This window comes from Lacerta agilis, chromosome 6, assembly GCF_009819535.1.
Source record: "Lacerta agilis isolate rLacAgi1 chromosome 6, rLacAgi1.pri, whole genome shotgun sequence".
Classification (NCBI taxonomy): domain Eukaryota; kingdom Metazoa; phylum Chordata; class Lepidosauria; order Squamata; family Lacertidae; genus Lacerta; species Lacerta agilis.
Window position 1 is genome coordinate 57,573,673 of NC_046317.1, and position 18,030 is coordinate 57,591,702.

General features: G+C 41.8%; 1 protein-coding gene across 1 annotated transcript in view; it reads right to left on the minus strand.

Annotated features, from left to right (window-relative positions):
- Positions 1-4,097: 4,097 nt before the first annotated feature.
- Positions 4,098-18,030, minus strand: part of CD34 (CD34 molecule) — a 40,162-nt gene continuing 26,229 nt past the window's right edge. The window contains exons 5-8 of the mRNA XM_033152908.1: positions 13,163-13,298; positions 10,765-10,817; positions 6,857-7,021; positions 4,098-6,115 (exon numbers count right to left, since the gene is read on the minus strand). Coding sequence (XP_033008799.1) covers positions 5,924-6,115; positions 6,857-7,021; positions 10,765-10,817; positions 13,163-13,298 — 546 coding nt within the window. The 3' untranslated portion in view covers positions 4,098-5,923. The remainder of the gene's footprint in view (positions 6,116-6,856; positions 7,022-10,764; positions 10,818-13,162; positions 13,299-18,030) is intronic.

Genomic DNA, 18,030 nt, shown 5'->3' on the forward strand with positions numbered 1-18,030 from the left:
CGTGTTTATGCTTTCATATGAGACTCCCAGTGTGTCTGTTCACACCAGCAGGGTGGAGTGTTTGTGGCCTGCCAGAAACCACAGCTTCTTAATGTTTTACACTGGAAATGGTCCCTTAAACTATGTTATTAACAAGATCTCACAGACACAGTTACTCAGTTACACCCAGCTGGGAAAATCCTAATAGCCTTCAATCCCACCAAGAGGAAGGATTATTAAGAGTTTCCAAAGAAGTAATAAAAAATCCATTGGTGTTAAGAGCAGAATTTGAATTAGACACTTGTAATTGGTTTAAAGTCTAAAGCCCTATGCAGGTGTTGGTCATTTATTCTGACCCTTTGCCCAGTCCAGAGGAGTTATGAATTTGACCATTCCTGGTTTCTCTTTGAAGTTCTAGAGCAGGTCAATGTGTTAACTGACTCATGTAGAAATCTAATGGGCTAACTTAAATTCTTCAGACAATTCCAATTGTAATTGAATGAAAATGCTCACTGAAAAAGTTATCTTTGAAATAGTGGGTGGTTTATCCATCCTTTGCAAGGTGGGTTCATGACCAACCTGTAGCTCACAGCAACTTGACAACAGAGGAGATAGTAACTCAATTTGGAGCTGACTAGCTGGTCCAGAAAATGAGCAAAATCCCATTGATATGGGAACCACAAGCCTAAGGGAACATGACTGCACACATTTTCACTATGCATTGTAAGTAACAGTCCTTCAAGAAAGCCATTATTAGCCACGAAACATTTCTCACAACGCATCAGACATAAAATTTAAGTTATGAACATTGGCCTATTTAGCTGTGGTTGGCAAGAGACTCATCAAGGACTCTACAGAAATCTTTCTCCCAGCCCATGCTGCTTATAATCCTCAAAATGGAGATGGGATGAATCTCACAGAGTAGCCAGATACAAAAGATGACAAGGAATTCTGCATCATCAGCAGAAGTACAGAGGAGGAATTTCAACATGCACAGAGGAATCCCCTGTCCTTTTTTGCATCTGGCCATCATAGAACCTATTACCCTGCGTTTTTTACCTCTGCCACTTAAATAATTGCACAGCACAGGATAGTGTAGTTGAATGAAACAATCCTCCCTGCAATAGGTGGCATATTATTCTTTCCATGAGGTACTAGGCTCTTGCACTTCTAATAGTAAGGAGCCACCTATAGATCCAAATAAGATGATTATATTATTTCCGTTACTTTCTCATAGCAAATAAACAGTTTCTCCCTCCCTAATTTCTTATCACCTTCAGAACTTTCAAAAGCAAAAGATTAAGGAGGAATTTCTGCAAGGAAGAAATGCATGTAGATTGATAAGGAAGGAGTAAGAGCAACTTCAGTTTTGTTCAAGCCAAGCCTGACTGTGTTTACACACTTGGGGGAAACTTCCCGTAGCTCTGAGCACAGCCTTTCCGGACTGGAATTCTCTCATGTTCTGCACCTCTGCTGGAAAAATGCACTGTATTTCCTTTGGGTTCAGACTGTTTGGGAACAGCATTTGTTTTCTTATGTCACCACAGATCAGGCTATATTTATTTTTTTCTGAGCTGAGAAATTTGCCTGAGTCAGAGCAGAGGTATGTCAAAAGGTTCACTAAATTGTGAGGGACAACAAAATTAAGTTCTAGGAAATGAATTTATTTCCTGATTCTTACTTTAGTTGTAGGCACAGTCTTAATTTATGACATGTGATAGTTTGTTCAATTGCAACTCCTAAAGGCCTCCAAGAAGAATATCATCTTATATAAAACTACCCGCATTAGTAATGTGGGTAGCTAGCAGGCAGATGCTTCCAGCAGCAAAAACTGGTGGAGGAAGAGGGGAGCTACACCAGCAGAACAATCTCCTCACCTCTACTCCACTTAAAACTGCAGAGGGAAAAGGAAGGGGCTGCCCTCATGCTGCCCCCAAAAGTTGAGAGCAGGCACAGGTTGTCAGCTGGGCTGGGAATTCCCTGTCAGTCACTGCACTGCTCTCAGGATCCTTTAAACCCAGTGTGTGGAACCTTCCAAGCTCCAGATGTTGCTAAATTCCAACCCTTACGAGGCCCAGCAAGCATGGCTGATGGCCAAGGATGATGGGAATTGGAATTCGGTAACATCTGGAAGGTAAAAGGTTCTGAAGAGAAATGCTTCTCGACATTTAAAGAATTGTGTGTGGGTGGGTGGGTTTATGTGCAGAAAACCTGGGAGAAGGGTGCCCTCCTTCTTACCTGGAACCTCTGCTGAAGCTGGGTGCTTCCTGCCTTTAGCAGAGATAGTGGGAGGAGTAGCAGCAAAAAAAATACCTTCCATTTGGCTTAGACTGTCTCATTTTACCTGAGTGCCATAGAAAGAAGCTGTACTGCAATAGCTCCTGCACCACTAATGTAATGGGAGAAAGGGAGCCTGACACAACTCAGGATCCATTCCCATGATTGCCTCAGCCCAGACAGTGCTATACTGATTTTCAGTCACAATGCCATAGGTTAAGGCTAAGATCAAGTGACTACCATCTGGCTCTGGCACTCAATCTATCCCTACTAACTGAAAGCTCTCATTGTATCTGTGCGAAATCTCTGGATAAGTGAGTGAACTATGAATTGGGAAGGCCTGGCCTCAGCATTCTTATTTGTTTTAATCTGTAAAGTAAGAATGAAAATCCTTCCTTGCACAGGTGGGGAAACCTTTTTCAGCTCAAGGGCCTGTGTTTTTTTCTGGTCTGGGAAGAGTTCTGAGGCCATATAGAAAGGCCCGGAAGGCTGCAGTTGGGCCTCAGGCCTGAAGTTCCCCACTCCTACTTTACATACAATGCATTTGTTTTGAATGCTCAAAAGTATTACACAAATACAGTTTACTCCTGACACCTTCTCTATCTCATGATTCAATATAAAACATAATCAAAGTGGCTAAATGCTAAGTATTTCAAATGATATAATTGTTAATCCTTTTGTTAGTTGAGAGACTTGAGAGTGTGCTGGTCTGTAGTCACAAAGCTGCCTCAGGCCACATACACAATAAACCCATTTGCAACACAAAAATGTACCTTTTCTCAGTCCAGAATTGTTCCTGCTCCTCCTCAACATGCTGCTTTCAATTCAGATTGGTTATAGATCCAGCTGGCCACAAAAGTGGGTGTGGTTAATTGATACACATCTGAAAACCCTCCCATAGATTAGGTTATTATCCACATGCCCCAGGTGATTGCAGTCTTAATATACACCCACCCACTGTATCAATGTATGTGGAACTAAGTAAGAGGGTTAGGACAGATATCAGGGGGAGAAACTTAGTAACACAGAGGGAAGGCACAGGTTAAGGGAACAGCTACCAGGAAGTGATTCAGTATAGAGAGCAGGTGTGTCAGAGAGAGTTAGGAATCAAAGAAAGCTTGTTTAAAAAATATCTGAAGTATATCAGCTATTGGTATCTGAAGAAGTGTGCATTCACACGAAAGCTCATACCAAGAACAAACTTAGGTAGTTGGTCTCTAAGGTGCTACTGGAAGTAATTTTTTATTTTTTGTTTTGTTTTACAGTACACCTGCCTTAATGTAATAAATGTAAAACACCAGTTAATTATGATCTGGGCTGGCTCTACCATTAAGCAGAGCAAGGCAACCACCTCAGGTGACAGATAATGGGGGGTCGCAGTAGCAGTAGCCTACCTGGTTGTTGCTCCTTTAGCTTACTGTAGCGTTCTCCCGAATGAGGGACTGGATGTTAAGTCACTCTGAGAATAGTAGCTCAGTGTGGGAAATAGGAGTCTTCTAACAACTGTTAATGCCCTTAATAAACTGCAGCTCTTAGCATTCTTTGTGGGAAGCCGTGACTGTTTAAAGTGGTACAAGACTGCTTAAAATGTGTTGTGAAGATGGGGCCTAAGTCACTGGATGGTGGACACATTATCCCTTAACTATTTGGTCTGAGATCCACGCATCATTCATATTAGAATTTCCTGTGTTATCCCTATTGATAATCTGTAGGTTTAAATGTAAAACAATAATGATCATACTGACTGGGTTGGGGGAAGAAAAGGTAATTCATTTCAAAACCTATTCATATTTTGTACTGTACAAAATACAACATACAAAAATAATAATACAGTCAACAAAACCCAGAATGGCATTTAACATGGGGGATAGGAATAATAAAGCACAACATAAGGAAACAGCTTCCTATTATTCTTTTTTTGGGGGGGGGAGGCAAATATATAGAGCAAAACAAATATAGAAAGTGAGACACCAGATGTGATGAAGGCAAAGATTTACATTTGCAAACATATTCTCATTTGTTTGTTTGGAAACAGGGTTCAAAGGCTCCAAACAGTCAGTTTACTTCATTTACAACACAAGTCATATACAAGTTTTCTTAGAATTACCGGTAAGCCCCATTAAGTTCAATACAGCTTATTTCCATGTAGGACTGCAGGCTTCAGAGAACTGACAGTACAATCAATTTAACTGTAACTGATTTGTCCCATTAATTTCAACAGGACTAGCTTCATTAGGATTGAGGACAATGTTTTTAAGACTTGATCTGTGCTTTATAGCAAGGGAACCTGTGGCCCTCAAGTGTTGTTGGACTACAATGGTGCAGTAATAAAACTGCTAACACATTTGCAAAGCTGCACAGGGTCTGGTATGGTTTTAAATTAGATGGGTGACCATGCATTGAGATTCCTGCAATTCCTTGGGATCCCTTACAATTTTATGATTCTATGAAAATCCACAATCCCTGGCTATCAGCCATGCCTACTGAAGCTGATGGGGGCTGGAATCCAACAGTATATTGGGGGACACTGGTTTGCCACCCCTGATTCCTAGCCAACATCATTTGCTTTATGTCATATCTTCTGTTTACATGTTATTCTAGGTATAATGGAGACAGAATCTCCTAGCTGAAATATTTCGCTGACATGAGCAACATTTGTAGTTTGGGGCCAGTTGCCTATGCCAGTTCCTAGCTGAATATGGAACTGCCCTTCAATATTTTAGAATGTTTTTCACCTGAAAAACCATCTAGTTTTCTGCTGAAAGCAAGTCTAATGAAGTGTTTAATGTTGTTTGGTGATTGCCAAATGGTACTTCAGAAGGCTTGCAGGGTCAGCTGCTGAGTTCCTGTCAGTGTGTGTTAAGGGTATTGCATCTCATAGTAGAAAGGCTGGAGTGATGTCTGAGCTGGGTCTGGATGTGGGAATGACAAATGGTACCTACCAAAGAAGTAACAATGTTGGTGGGTTTCCTGAGGTTTGATGCACACAATTTGTTTAACTCTCAGGTTGCCTTTTCAGTGATTTAGTATAATGACTTGGACCAATAAATACAGCTTACATGCATCCAAATGGCAATTTTTTTGTATCTTGAAAAAAATTAAATGTGGGTTGAGCTAGGTTGAGGCAAAATACAGCCATGTGTTTGAGCATTCACAATACCGGTTCTCTTGTGTTGACTTTACCATAAGAAAAGGGTCATCATGTGAATCAGTACTCAGAATTGTTGACCTAGGTGGTAAAATGCCTTATTGTTCATTAACATTTATTTTTATTTATTCTCACTGTGAAGAGATCCTTTCTCCCCCTAATCAGCACTGGAGCTGAAAAGCAAATTCCTAACAATTATAAATCTACTCTAAATTTTTAGAGAAGCACCCCTGTCCTTTCCCTAGATAGGTGGTTGTAAGGGACAGTCACATCTCATTTAGTCTGAGAGAGAGAGCAAAAAAAATATACTATGAACAAGCCAAATCCCATTGAAGCAGCTTGCTAAGCAAACTAAAGCTTGTACACACCACTAAGTCCTGTGGCAGCTCGTTAAAAATGTATGCTTTGGAATGGGATTTTTGAATTCTTTGTAAAAATAAAAGGATTATGATTCCATTTATGGCACCCTTGCACTCTAGCTTTCAAGCCATGTTAATAAGGCTTTTGGCCATATCCTTTTCACAGTTCAGTGTCAGCCACAACATGGGGCTTGGTTGAATGTCCATTTTTTGAGGTTGGTTGACCAGTCCCATTTTCCCGAGCCCCTCCATTGAAGTTTGGTTTATCCTGAAGGTCAGACTGTTCATGAGAGGCCACAGAAACCACAGTGTTGCCATGGCTATCATTTTCTGTGTAATATGTATCTTCACCCTAAATGGAGGAGGCAGTAAATAATAACAAAATGCAGAGTTAGATAATTGAATCAAGGGGACAACAAATTGGTTTAGATTTCACACCGAAAAGAAACATCTGATCTTTAACTCAGGCATTTCTGCTATTGGGAAAAATATTGCTCCCTCTTGCATTGCCTCCTTCTACAGCTCCTTTGCCTTAAAAATGGGGGTCTTCAGGCTTGTTTATACATGCAAACAAGTATAATAAAATTTCAGCTCTCGGTTTGCTGAGTTTGTGTACCAATATACGAACATCTCAAAATATTAAACTGTAAACACAGCTGTAATTACAATTGAATATAACTGGTAGGGTTAGAAGTTGGATGTTGGCAGCACAATACAAGCTAAAAAGGGAACCATAAACAGGAAGGCAACCCATGTATCAAAGAATAATATTATTTCTCATGTACTTAATTGTCATTAAGCTTTTTTGGTTGAATGGTAGGGGACAACTTTTGTGGAACAACCACAAGCAGTTCAACTTTCCCCCCGCCTAACTTGATGTGTTCATTGATAGAAAATAAATACTGTAGCTAACTTGTAAAAAAGTAAGCTCACTAGATCTTTTTCACCATCACTCGCCTCTCTTTAAACTCCTGAAATAGACAGCTAACTACTTGAAATTCTTAGCCAGCAAGCAGTCTCTATAAAGCTTCCACCATTCTTCCTTTCACACTCCTGCTCTAGCCTACTTGTTTTTCCAGCTATAAGCACTAACCAGCCTCTCTCCCATGGGGCTCCAGCTCTGTCGTTTCATAAGGAAGTATGCAGCCAATCCCAGAAATGCCAGCAGCAAACCAGAGGTGACCAAGGCAATAAGTGTCTTCCGGGAATAGTCCTTGTGACTCGAAATGTCCTCCTGTTTGTGGGGCTTTATTCCTAGCTGAAAAAATACAGAACAGAGCCAAAAATAACATAAACAGGAAGCATATTACATTCAGAGGCTCTCCCATTTACACCCAAATTTCTCAGTTCGGTTTCTTTTTTCAATTTCAAGTAGGGTTGGGAGGGGAAAGGTGAAAGATAAAATTTACAGACACATTTACTATCTCAGTCTCACTGCAAGGTACTTACAGTAGAACTTACTTTCACATATAAGATTAGACCATAGCCTAGGTACCGTTTTTGAAAATTCTTCCCTAAAAAAATGGAAGTATTGATGCAGCCCCTAGTGAAAACCAGTGGAACAGTTCTATGGAGCACCTGAAATTGCTACAACTTTTAATATAATATTATCCAGCCTTGGGTTTATTTTCTTCTTGAAGGAAATTTGTTCAACTGACTACACAGGGGCTGTGGGTGCCATTTCACCACTTGAGGAGAAACAGGAAGTGCCTCCCTGCCCTGTCCACCCTGCTGCCTCCACCACCATCACATCAGTGGTGCTGGTACCAGTGCCAGTTTTGGGTGAGATGATTCCATTGAGCCCTCAGCAGAAATCAGCGCTACTTCTCTGCCAATGGTGGAGGCAGTGGGGCAGGTGGGGCATTCATGGGGATGCCCTTTAAGGGGCTTCCACCACCTGCAGCAGCAGCTGCTTCACCCTGCCTAATACCTGGGCCGCCCTGTGAATACACACTCACAGATTTTTCAAAGTGCTTAAAGTGTCAGTCGAGCTTTGAAAACGAGTACTAGCTTGTAGAGATTTCTCCTAAAATATACATTTTAAAATGTAATTTTACCTAATATACAGATGTTTGCATTACATTTTCCCTAATACTATACATTTTTGTATGTTGTTTTCACTAATGTATGTTTTGCATTAGTATGCAGTGCTTTTTTCTGGGAGTACAGTCATACCTCGTGTTGCGTACGCTTCATGTTGCGTATGTTTGACTTACGGACCTCCGCAACTCGGAAGTCCTCCACGGAGCGCACGTGACGCACAGGTGCACAGAAGCGTTCTGCGCACTTGGCACATGCGCAGAAGCGCAAAAAAACACAAACTTCCGGGTTTTTTCTTTCTTTTTTTTCTTTTTTTGTTTGTTCGCGTTACGTACGCCTGGGTTACGTAGCGCGACCCGGAACGGATTGCATACGTAACTTGGGGTACCACTGTACTTGAGGTTACACAGTACCAGCACATTTCCCCCCCTAGAAGAAAATGTGGCACTGGTTAAATGTGTGGCACTTACTGTAACAACTTAATGGTGAGTACCGGCACCTTTTCTCCAGAAGAAAAGCACAGCTAGTATGTGTATTTTTGTGCACATTGCATGATCAAGAACTGCACTGCAAAACTCAGAGAAGTGTGAATTTTGAAGGATGGTTGTGTTTTGGTTCGCATTTTGTTTTGGAAAAGTGCAAATTGGGTAAGTTTGCCTTTAAATGTAGACCAGATAGAATTTCTCCTCTATCAAGCAACATGGAGCCATCATGGAAATTCCATATCACACTGCCCTGATGCTCAGTTTAGCATCCTGTATATTAGCATCTGGGAAATGATTCTATTCCACTTTTCAGTGCTATAAATTGTACTCATAATCAAGTTATTTATTTATTTATTTATTATATTTATACCCCGCCCATCTGACCCGGCTTCCCCAGCCACTGTGGGTGGCACCTTGAAGTGCATAAGACCCTTATGTCTCACACTTTGCTGCTTCCTGCATCACATCTAATTTTCAGCTATCTCCAAAATTAATTTTTCACCCAGTGGTTTTTCCCTGAGATTTACTGCATGACAGCTGTGGCAGCAATGTGTGCATTTAGCTTTTCAGTGCCATTTTTATAGGTGCCTGGAGTCCAGCTTTACAAGCAGAGACCTGCCTCACTAGAGAATAGTGAGGGTTAATTAATTAATGTATTATTACACTTTGAAGATGTAAAGTGCCAAAATGTGCAATGAATTACTACTGGAGACCTTTATTAAAACTATAATAGTACTGTAGGTCTAGCAATATAATTGGCCAAACCCCTGCAGCATAAAAACTTGACTAGGCTCAGAAGTGATGACTGCACAAAGGTGATGACTTTATAAAGCCTTCTCAGTGGCTGATCCCAAACTTTGGAACTTCCTTCCTAGAGAAGCTAAATAGGCTCCCTCCTTCTTATATTTCTGCCAGCAAAGTGAATGCTGTTTTATTCCAGTGGGCTTTTGGGAACTGACTGTTTTTAAGGAAACAACTTTTGCTTACTCGATTTTATATATCTGTTTTCATGTCATGTTAATTCTATTACAGTTTAATTGCTTTTTAACTCTTATCCTTTATGTTTTTAGCTTTTCATATTTGTTTTAATTTTTGTGCACTGCCTTAAGGCCTGGTTTTGGGGAAAAGGTTGAATATAAATAAGAATAAATAAGAATAAACCACTTGTGGCATATCTCTCTCAATATGTTGTTATATGCTTTGTTTAGACAGAACAATGTTCATCTTCTTTGGCGATCACTCGTAGCTGAGTAAGATTGTCTTCCATAAACACGGTTTTAAAAGTGAGTCTGTAATTCTGGATCCACACATCCTTCCACAGAATTTATATAAGCAAATCATATGCAGACATAGTGTGTGTGTGTGTGTGTGTGTGTGTGTGTGTGTGTGTGAGAGAGAGAGAGAGAGAGAGAGAGAGAGAGAGAGAGAGAGAGATACAGTGCTTTATTTTCTTTTAAAATGTTTAGGGGCTACTCTCATTTTGACTCAAGAAAATCACCATTTTATAGTTCAAATCAGGAAAAAAATACAGTAAATGGAGCAAAACACAAAGATTCACAAAATGTTTAGGGGTATGCATACCCCTGCGTCCCCCCCCCCCATAAAAAAGCACTAGATAGATAGATAGATAGATAGATAGATAGATAGATAGATATAGATAGATGTTGGTTAAGATACTTTGAATGCTGAGCCAGTGGCAACATGCTGTGGCTAGACTTGATGGGGACAGTGCTTAAAAAGTGGCAGCAGTGACCCATATGTTACTGGGCCTAGTTCAAAGTTAAAAGGGGAGGGAGACCCCTGACCATTAGGTCCAGTCGTGTCCGACTCTGGGGTTGTGGCGCTCATCTCGCGTTAATGGCCGAGGGAGTCGGCGTACAGCTTCCGGGTCACGTGGGCCAGCATGACAAAGCTGCTTCTGGAGAACCAGAGCAGCACACGGAAACGACGTTTACCTTCCCGCCGGAGCGGTACCTATTTATCTACTTGCACTTTGACATGCTTTCGAACTGCTAGGTGGGCAGGAGCTGGGACCGAGCAATGGGAGCTCACCCCATCGCGGGGATTCGCTTCCCTCCAAGAATCCTGGGAACTGTAGTTTGTTAAGCATGTTGAAAGTGGCTCGGAGACCCCTATTCCCCTCACTGAGCTACAAATTACCAGAGTAGTTTAACAGTCATAGAATCATAGAATCATAGAGTTGGAAGATACCACAAGGGCCATCCAGTCCAACCCCCTGCCAAGCAGTCAATCCATCTTTCCATGGAAGTCTGGGAATTGTAGCTCTGTGGAGGGAAAGGAGCTCTCCTAACATCTTAATGAGACAGTTGGACATTCATATGATTTCTATGACAGAGAGCTACTAGCACTCACATATTTTGTCCAGATTTTAACATATTTTAGATATTGTGGTTTCTTATTGTACCTAACTCAGCTCCCCACATTCTTAATTTATTACCTACCCCTCATTTATTACCTGTTCCAAAAACGTTGCCTTCTGTTGAAGAACCGTTTCTAATGCACTTGGACCTGTTGATTTCAAAACAAACAAAAGTTAGATCAATCACACAATAAAATTTGTGTCCATCTGTTACCTTTCTTTGGTATTCATTGTTGTAAAACTGGAAGAGACTATGAGGACAACAAACATTTTTGCACACGAACTTATATCACCAAAACATCTCTTGTGCTTTCTATAAGAGCACCTGATTGCTCATGGCGAGGAAATGTGTTTGTATTGTGGATGAGCATTCTGGGTAACACTACGTTTACTTTTATATTATAAAAACAGGGTCTGGTCCATAGGCTGAACCTCCAGGCTTCTCTGCCTGGCTCTTAGGACTTCCCCCAGGCCACACCCCTCATTGACTTTGCATTGTCCATGTGTTCCTTTGCCTGGCCGCAATATATCCTTGAACTGTGCTAATGTCTTTTGTTTATCTGGGTGAAGATTGGAGAGAGAGGTGTGTTTGTATAGAATCCTCTGGCTTTTGCATGGCTGGTACAACTGGCCCTGCCTTGGGGCAGAGTGACACAGCCGCCTCAGGTGGAAGACACTAAGAGGTATGGAGCAGACATTGCTATGCATACCATTCAACTTGCCTTATTTCTCCTAACATAGCATCTTCCTGCCACCATAGGTAACGCAAGTGAGAGCTGTGTGAGGTTGGGAAGCAGCGGACTGCTTCCCAACCTCACACAGCTCTCACTTGCGCTCACTCTCCCCGAAAAGAAATCGCACAACCTAACTGCTGCAACACTGGACCTCATGCACTACGCATGCACAAGCTACCCCTACATTGCTTCCCTCTCCCTGCCCACTCCCATCTGTAAGGGCAGAGCTTTCCAAACTTTTCATGTTGGTGACACACTTTTTAGACATGCCTCATTTCACAACACAGTAATTCAGTTTTACTAGCCTACCGGAGCTTAAATTAACCCCTTACAAGAGCATTCACACGACACACCGACACACTGCAGCTGACACACAAACGTTTCGTGACACAAAGTTTGGAAAGCTCTGGGTTACAGATCAAGGAGAACATACCACTTTACTGCAGTGCCACAAATGCAGCCAGGAAAGTGATAGGTCACACTCAAAGGCTGAATGCAAGCAGAGGGAAACATAGTTTTTCTTCTTCTTGGTGTTGTTAGTTGGCTTACATTTTGCAGGTTATGAATTGGTTATCATCTAGCAATGAAGTTGAGGGTAACTAGAAACAAGCAAACAAAACAGTGAACCTGCCAGAGAAAACTTTACTATAGTTGGACAGTTTGGAATCAGAGGCACGGGAGCGGTGCAATAGCTGGGAAAGCCTATTCTCCCACACCTGAAGAAGCAGCAAGAGGTGAGGCTTGTATGGCTTTGGGAAGAAGGCATGAGGGCTCTGACAGAGTCAGACAGTCCACCCACCTTCTTGCCAAAGTCTAGTAAGTGCTAACTAGACTTTGGGAAGGAGCCTTCGTGCCTTCTTCCCAATGCTGCAGCTGCCGCAGGAGATGCTTCTGCGGCCCCTGTCCAGTGGCTGGGGGAACTTTGGGTGCCCCAGGATCAAGTCAGAAGCTGTGATGGCTTTAGGAATTCTGGGCTCATCCCAGAAAAATCAGGACACTTGGAGGGTATGCATCCTGTTGCCAGTTTTGAAGTAAATTTCAATTGCCACTTTGGTTGGCTTTCGTACATGGAATTGTGGGAGTCTCCATCTTCTCATTTGTCTCAGACAGCAAAATGTCTTGGGCCAGACCTTGTGAGTGGAATGTAGCCTACAGTACAAATGCTCTGCCCTCCTTTGGCTCTGGCCTCACCCACCACTGTCATGTGCTCCCTTCAAGGTTGCCCATGATGGAATGTGGCCCTCAGGCTAGAAAAGTTGCCCCATTCCTGTATTATAGCAACTGCAGCAAGAACTGCTTTAAATCTCAGGAATAAAAATGCTCACCATCTTTTTGGGTGTGGGTACAATTCATAACAAAGTTTCAAGAAATAACAACTGGAAGGGAGGAAACAACATAAAATTCACTGCCAGATGCCTATCACACACAGCTGTAGATTAGGACTATAGTGTTTTATGTTTTTCAGGCATGAGATATTGAATGGGATATTCTTGTGGCTGTGGAATTCCATACCTTGATTTGGAGGATCTTATGTTTTAAGGAACAGATGATGCATTGAGAACGAACAGTGATTACTGACGAAAGCTGAGATATAATTTTGCTTTCTGTACCCCACCACCCGCCCAAGTATGTAGTAATGAAAACAGACAAAAGAACTCACTAACTACAACAAATCGCTCACTCCCTGGCATATATACACAATCTCGGTAAAACCATATATTGCTCTTTACATAGGTTTTACACCAATTTACTCAACTGACCTTTATTTGCTGCCTCAACCAGCAGTATGCAGTTGCGCTTCACTTCTGATTCTGACAGTTTGATATGGCATTGAGATGGGTTTTCTTCACAAACCGCATTTCTTAGATCCATTCCTTTTTGTTTTTTGAACTGGTGCTGCAAAAAGCCAGAAAAGAAAAGTCAAACAAACAGATGTTAAACAAATGTTCTCTTCGGCATTAGTTTATACTATACCAATATCAATTAGCCAAGTAGGCCATCACTGGCTTCTGTAGAACTCAAAAGCTTTCCAGAGAAACAGAATACAATGTCAGTGGAAGTTGCTTGCGGACCTCATGAGCAAAGGACTCCAGGGGGTGGGTGAACCAGTCCCACAAAGATCAAGTTCCTTGCTATAACCCACATAGATACAGATTCCCTCTTCTAGTTAATTGGTATAATTTGCTCCAAGAGGCCATTAGAATGTTATATGATGGTGCATTGGTACTGGGGGTGGATGTTTCATCATGAGTTATTATTAATGGCAAGTGAGAACAGAGCTACAGGGCTTAGAAAACTAAGCTCTGGACTAAGCTTCGCTTTAGCTGTGCCAATGAAAGTTGTACTTTGCCCTGTGATAGCTACACTGGATGAACAGAATCAGGAGCACAGTCGTTAAACAATAAAAGATAAACTAACAAAAAGAGGCATCATGAACCAAAATATTTGTCAACAATTTCATATCTGTACATACAGTATTGATGGCAAATAAATAATAATTTTCCATAAAAGCAATTTTAAAGTTGATGACTTTTATAATCAATATACGCCATTATAATCAACAGCATTTTAATATTACATAGTGACCAAGTGGATCCTACTTAGGATTATCTTCTGTAAGGATGTAAAGGGAAAGAAGCCAAGGCAGCTCTTATTGTTTTGAAATCATAAGCGCTACCTCCTTTTTCATTGTCACCAGGCAGGAGAAGAGGGAAATAACAAAGAAACACTTGGCCTTCCTGTTTTGGAAATGCCGTATTTCAGATGGCTCTTTCACTGCGGGTTTCACAATGGATAAAATCTTCCCACACAGAGATTGAAATAAGGTGATCCCTCTTCCAAACAATTGTGGCGCTTGAGAGGGAGGAGACTGAGGAGAAAGTTAGGGTCTTGCAGCTTTTTCCTTCTTTTGGTCAATCTGTGCGTCAAACAGGATGGAACTTCTGGAATTCAATATATACATGTCTTGTGAGTCAGGCTCAGGGCCAGACTCTGGTGAAACAAAGATAAAAATAAATATTCGGAACATAGCTGTCAACTTTTCCCTTTTCTTGCGAGGAATCCTATTCGGAATAAGTGAATTTCCCTTTAAAAAAAGGGAAAAGTTGACAGCTATGATTCGGAAGTCACACGAAGTTCTAGATTAGGCAGGTTTGGTGGATCAGATGCCTGAGAGGGAGTGTTAAGTATTTCAGTCAAGTGTTATGTTTTCAATGCTTTATATAAATTCAGCAAAGGTAAGCAGCAACAAGCCATCAGTGGTCAGAAATCTAGAGTCCCAACCATGGATCCATTTATGAAACTTTGTAATTCTCGGATGATAGCTCCATGTGTAGGCAGAAAGTTAGAAATGAGTCAGTAAATGTTCCACCAGAAGCTTTTATTTAATTTATATATGGCTACAATGATGCAAAATATGGTGTGTGTGTGTGTGTGTGTGTGTGTGTGTACAGGCAGCAACCATTTTTTGTGTGTGGAGGGGGTCCCGTTTCTGACCCTCGTGAGCATTGGCAGAGTGCACATAAGCACGCCCCGTTCCGCTCTGTTTTCGGGCCACTTCGGGTTGGCAGAGATGAGCATGTGCGTGATTGCTTGTCAATCAGATGCACGTAAAATAGTCACTGCCTGTAATATGTTTGTGTTTCTAGAAGTGTTGTAAGTCCCTTGAAGACAAGTCATTTGGTACCAAGCAGCTAACAAGTCTAATAAATAACAGTAGTAATAATAATGAGAGAATGTTGAAAATTCTTTGCGCATGTTATCTGAGTGATCTTTATGGTTGTATCAAATGGCAGTCCTATTCAGAGTAGACTTATTCATATTGTTACAAACGTTATGTGCCACCCTCAATCTTTGTTGAGAGATAGCAAGATTCCAGGGGGCCCAGAGTTGTGTTCCTATTGGGAATTAAGATGTGGATGAGACTGTCGGGTCTTTAATAAATATGGTTTATTAACACATAATCACAACTTGGGTGCAGATGGAGAGAGTGCAGAGTTTACAGCATTCACATCTCAGGAGTGGCTGGTCTTTTACAGGAGCTCAGCATTGAATTCAGAGGCTTTCTTAGTGTCACATCTGGCCTTCAGCCTCCCACATGGAGCTCTCACCACTTCCTGCTTCTCCTTCCCAGAAGCCCCATGCCAAATAATTCCTCCCCTTCTCTCTGCTTGTCCCCCCCCCCCGCTATTCCAAACCTTTGAAGGGTCACATTTTTCCTGTAACCTATGTCATTGCTCAGTGTAAACTTGACAACTTCCATTGGCAAAGACCCAAGGATTTCTCTGTGATGGGCCATCAACACCTTTTGCCATCTATCCCAGGTGATGCCTTAGCCTGGAAATGGAGTTTCGCCTGTTATTTTTTCACTGGTCTGGCATATTCCCTTCAATACTCAAAAAATCAGTTAAATCCTATCCCTTATTTACTTTCTAACATTCACTAACTCTAGCAGTTATGGGTGCCCTTGCACCCTCAAACTCTGTTGCCCCAGGTCTGTAACAATATTAATGAGCATTGCTAACTTAGGTTGATTAATTTCAATAGGTCTACTCTGATTAAGACTTGGTTGGATACAACCCTTTGTTGTTGTTACCCCCATATTGCAGGTGGGGAGTTGAAGTTGAGTGAGTGGCTTGCCGGAGGCCACTGAATGAACTACTGATAGAGGCAAAATTTTAATTCAAGACTTCCTGGCTCAGCTGGCTCAGTCTTTTACCCATTATGATGTAATAGCCTTTGTGGTTTTCATTATTCTCCTGTCATTTTTTATATATGTAACTTTATTCCCATTGTGCCTTCACAGCATGGTTTGGGGCAAATGATTCCTAAGAGAACAACAAACTTAATGCTCCCAAGTGTACATCAGGGAAAACATCTGTTTTTGAAGGAATTATGTCATCTGGCAAATGCTCTTTGCCCATTTTTCTGGTTATGTTCAAGATCCAGATTTCAATCTCCAACCAAAACATGAGATTGTTAATATTTGCCCATTATAGAGAGAACTGGAATCCACAACAAAAGATTACAGCATTTTCTTGAGATAAGGTTGGATTCATGGGAAACTTTTATTAGAACTTTGCCTATCAAATTAACTCGACTTGCACACTCTTGCCACTAGCTGTTTTATTCTGTTCTATCAACAGCTTACACTGAGCTTACACTGAGCTGAATAAAACTGGTAGCAGCTGCAATCACAATGCCTAGTGGTATTTCTGTTGATGCATGGTTCAAACACTATCACTCACATGAATAATAATGCTTTGCTTGCACAAGTAATGTAGTCTTTTTGTGTCAAGACCATCTGACTTGGAATAATCTGTATCACACAAACTTTACCCAAGAGAACCTCGACACATTCCCAACTGGCAGCCAGACAGTCAACTGATTCCTCCCTCAAACAATAAGAATGATACAGCTGAAATAAACAACCTCCCTGGCCTGATAAATCACACTTGATCATTACAAATTTGATCTTGAATTTTCCAGTCCTATGAAGGTTTAAAGTGCCTGGTCCTCTATAGGACATCAAAATCCCCAAGGGTGCACAAGATTTTCTGGGCCCAGTACGCTGTGGATTAAGCTTTCCATCTCACAAGAGATCACACATTGTTTTGTATGATTTGTTTCTTATGCATATTTATGCAAATTTGTATCCTCTTTTGCAGGTGAGAGTGGAGGGTCTTCCAAATAAATTGGAGGCCACATACAAGTAATAAAATATCTGACCAACTGATCCAATCTGATTGACATATAAAATCCTTTCCACAATTGTATCTCCATATTAGAATAAGCTTAGCTTGTTGAATGTCTGCCTGCAAATCCACTTGTTGCTGTTATAGCCCCCCCCCCTCAACTGCATTTCCCTTTAGAAGGGGTAGACAGGGTGGGGGGGGACCTTCATTTCTTGAATGCAAGTCCTTGCATGAGGCTTTCTCTGACAGGGCTTGTTAGGTGAATCCTCCCCCCTCAGGGTAGCAATCACTCCTCTACCAGGGAATATGAACAGCAGCTTCAAAATGAACCAGAAAGCTCCTTCAGAATGACCCAGGCAGCCATTCTTCTGTATGAATTTCAAGAAAAACTAGAGTCACACAAACACTCATCTCAAATGACTTCCAAATGAACTAGGAAGTTCCTTCTCCATTGTCTGGAGAAGATGTTTCCTGATTCATTCCATCTGCCCTGAGGTACTCAGCTCTGAATTATTCTATAGCATGTGCCAATCAATCATAGCTATGGCTTAACTCATTCGCTAAAAAATCCTCCAAACTGGGAGCAGGCCAGTGGCGGAGCTTCATGCTCCGGCACCGGGGGGGGGGGGGGCGGAGAGCAGGCAGGGTGGGGCTGGCATGTGTCCCGGGGGTGGGGCGCACCGCCCACAGGGGCATGGTGCATGGGGGCAGCCGCAATTGCACCCTACTGGGATCGTGCTGCCGGGGGTGGAGCGCTCCCCCCGCAATCCTCTTCCTCCACCAGTGGAGCAGGCTTGTTTCTCAGGAAGCAGTTGGAGAGAATGGTATGTTTGGCTTTGTAACTGTCGTTCTACAAAACTATAGACCAGGCACCCCCAAACTCGGCCCTCCAGATGTTTTGCGACTGCAACTCCCATCATCCCTAGCTAACAGGA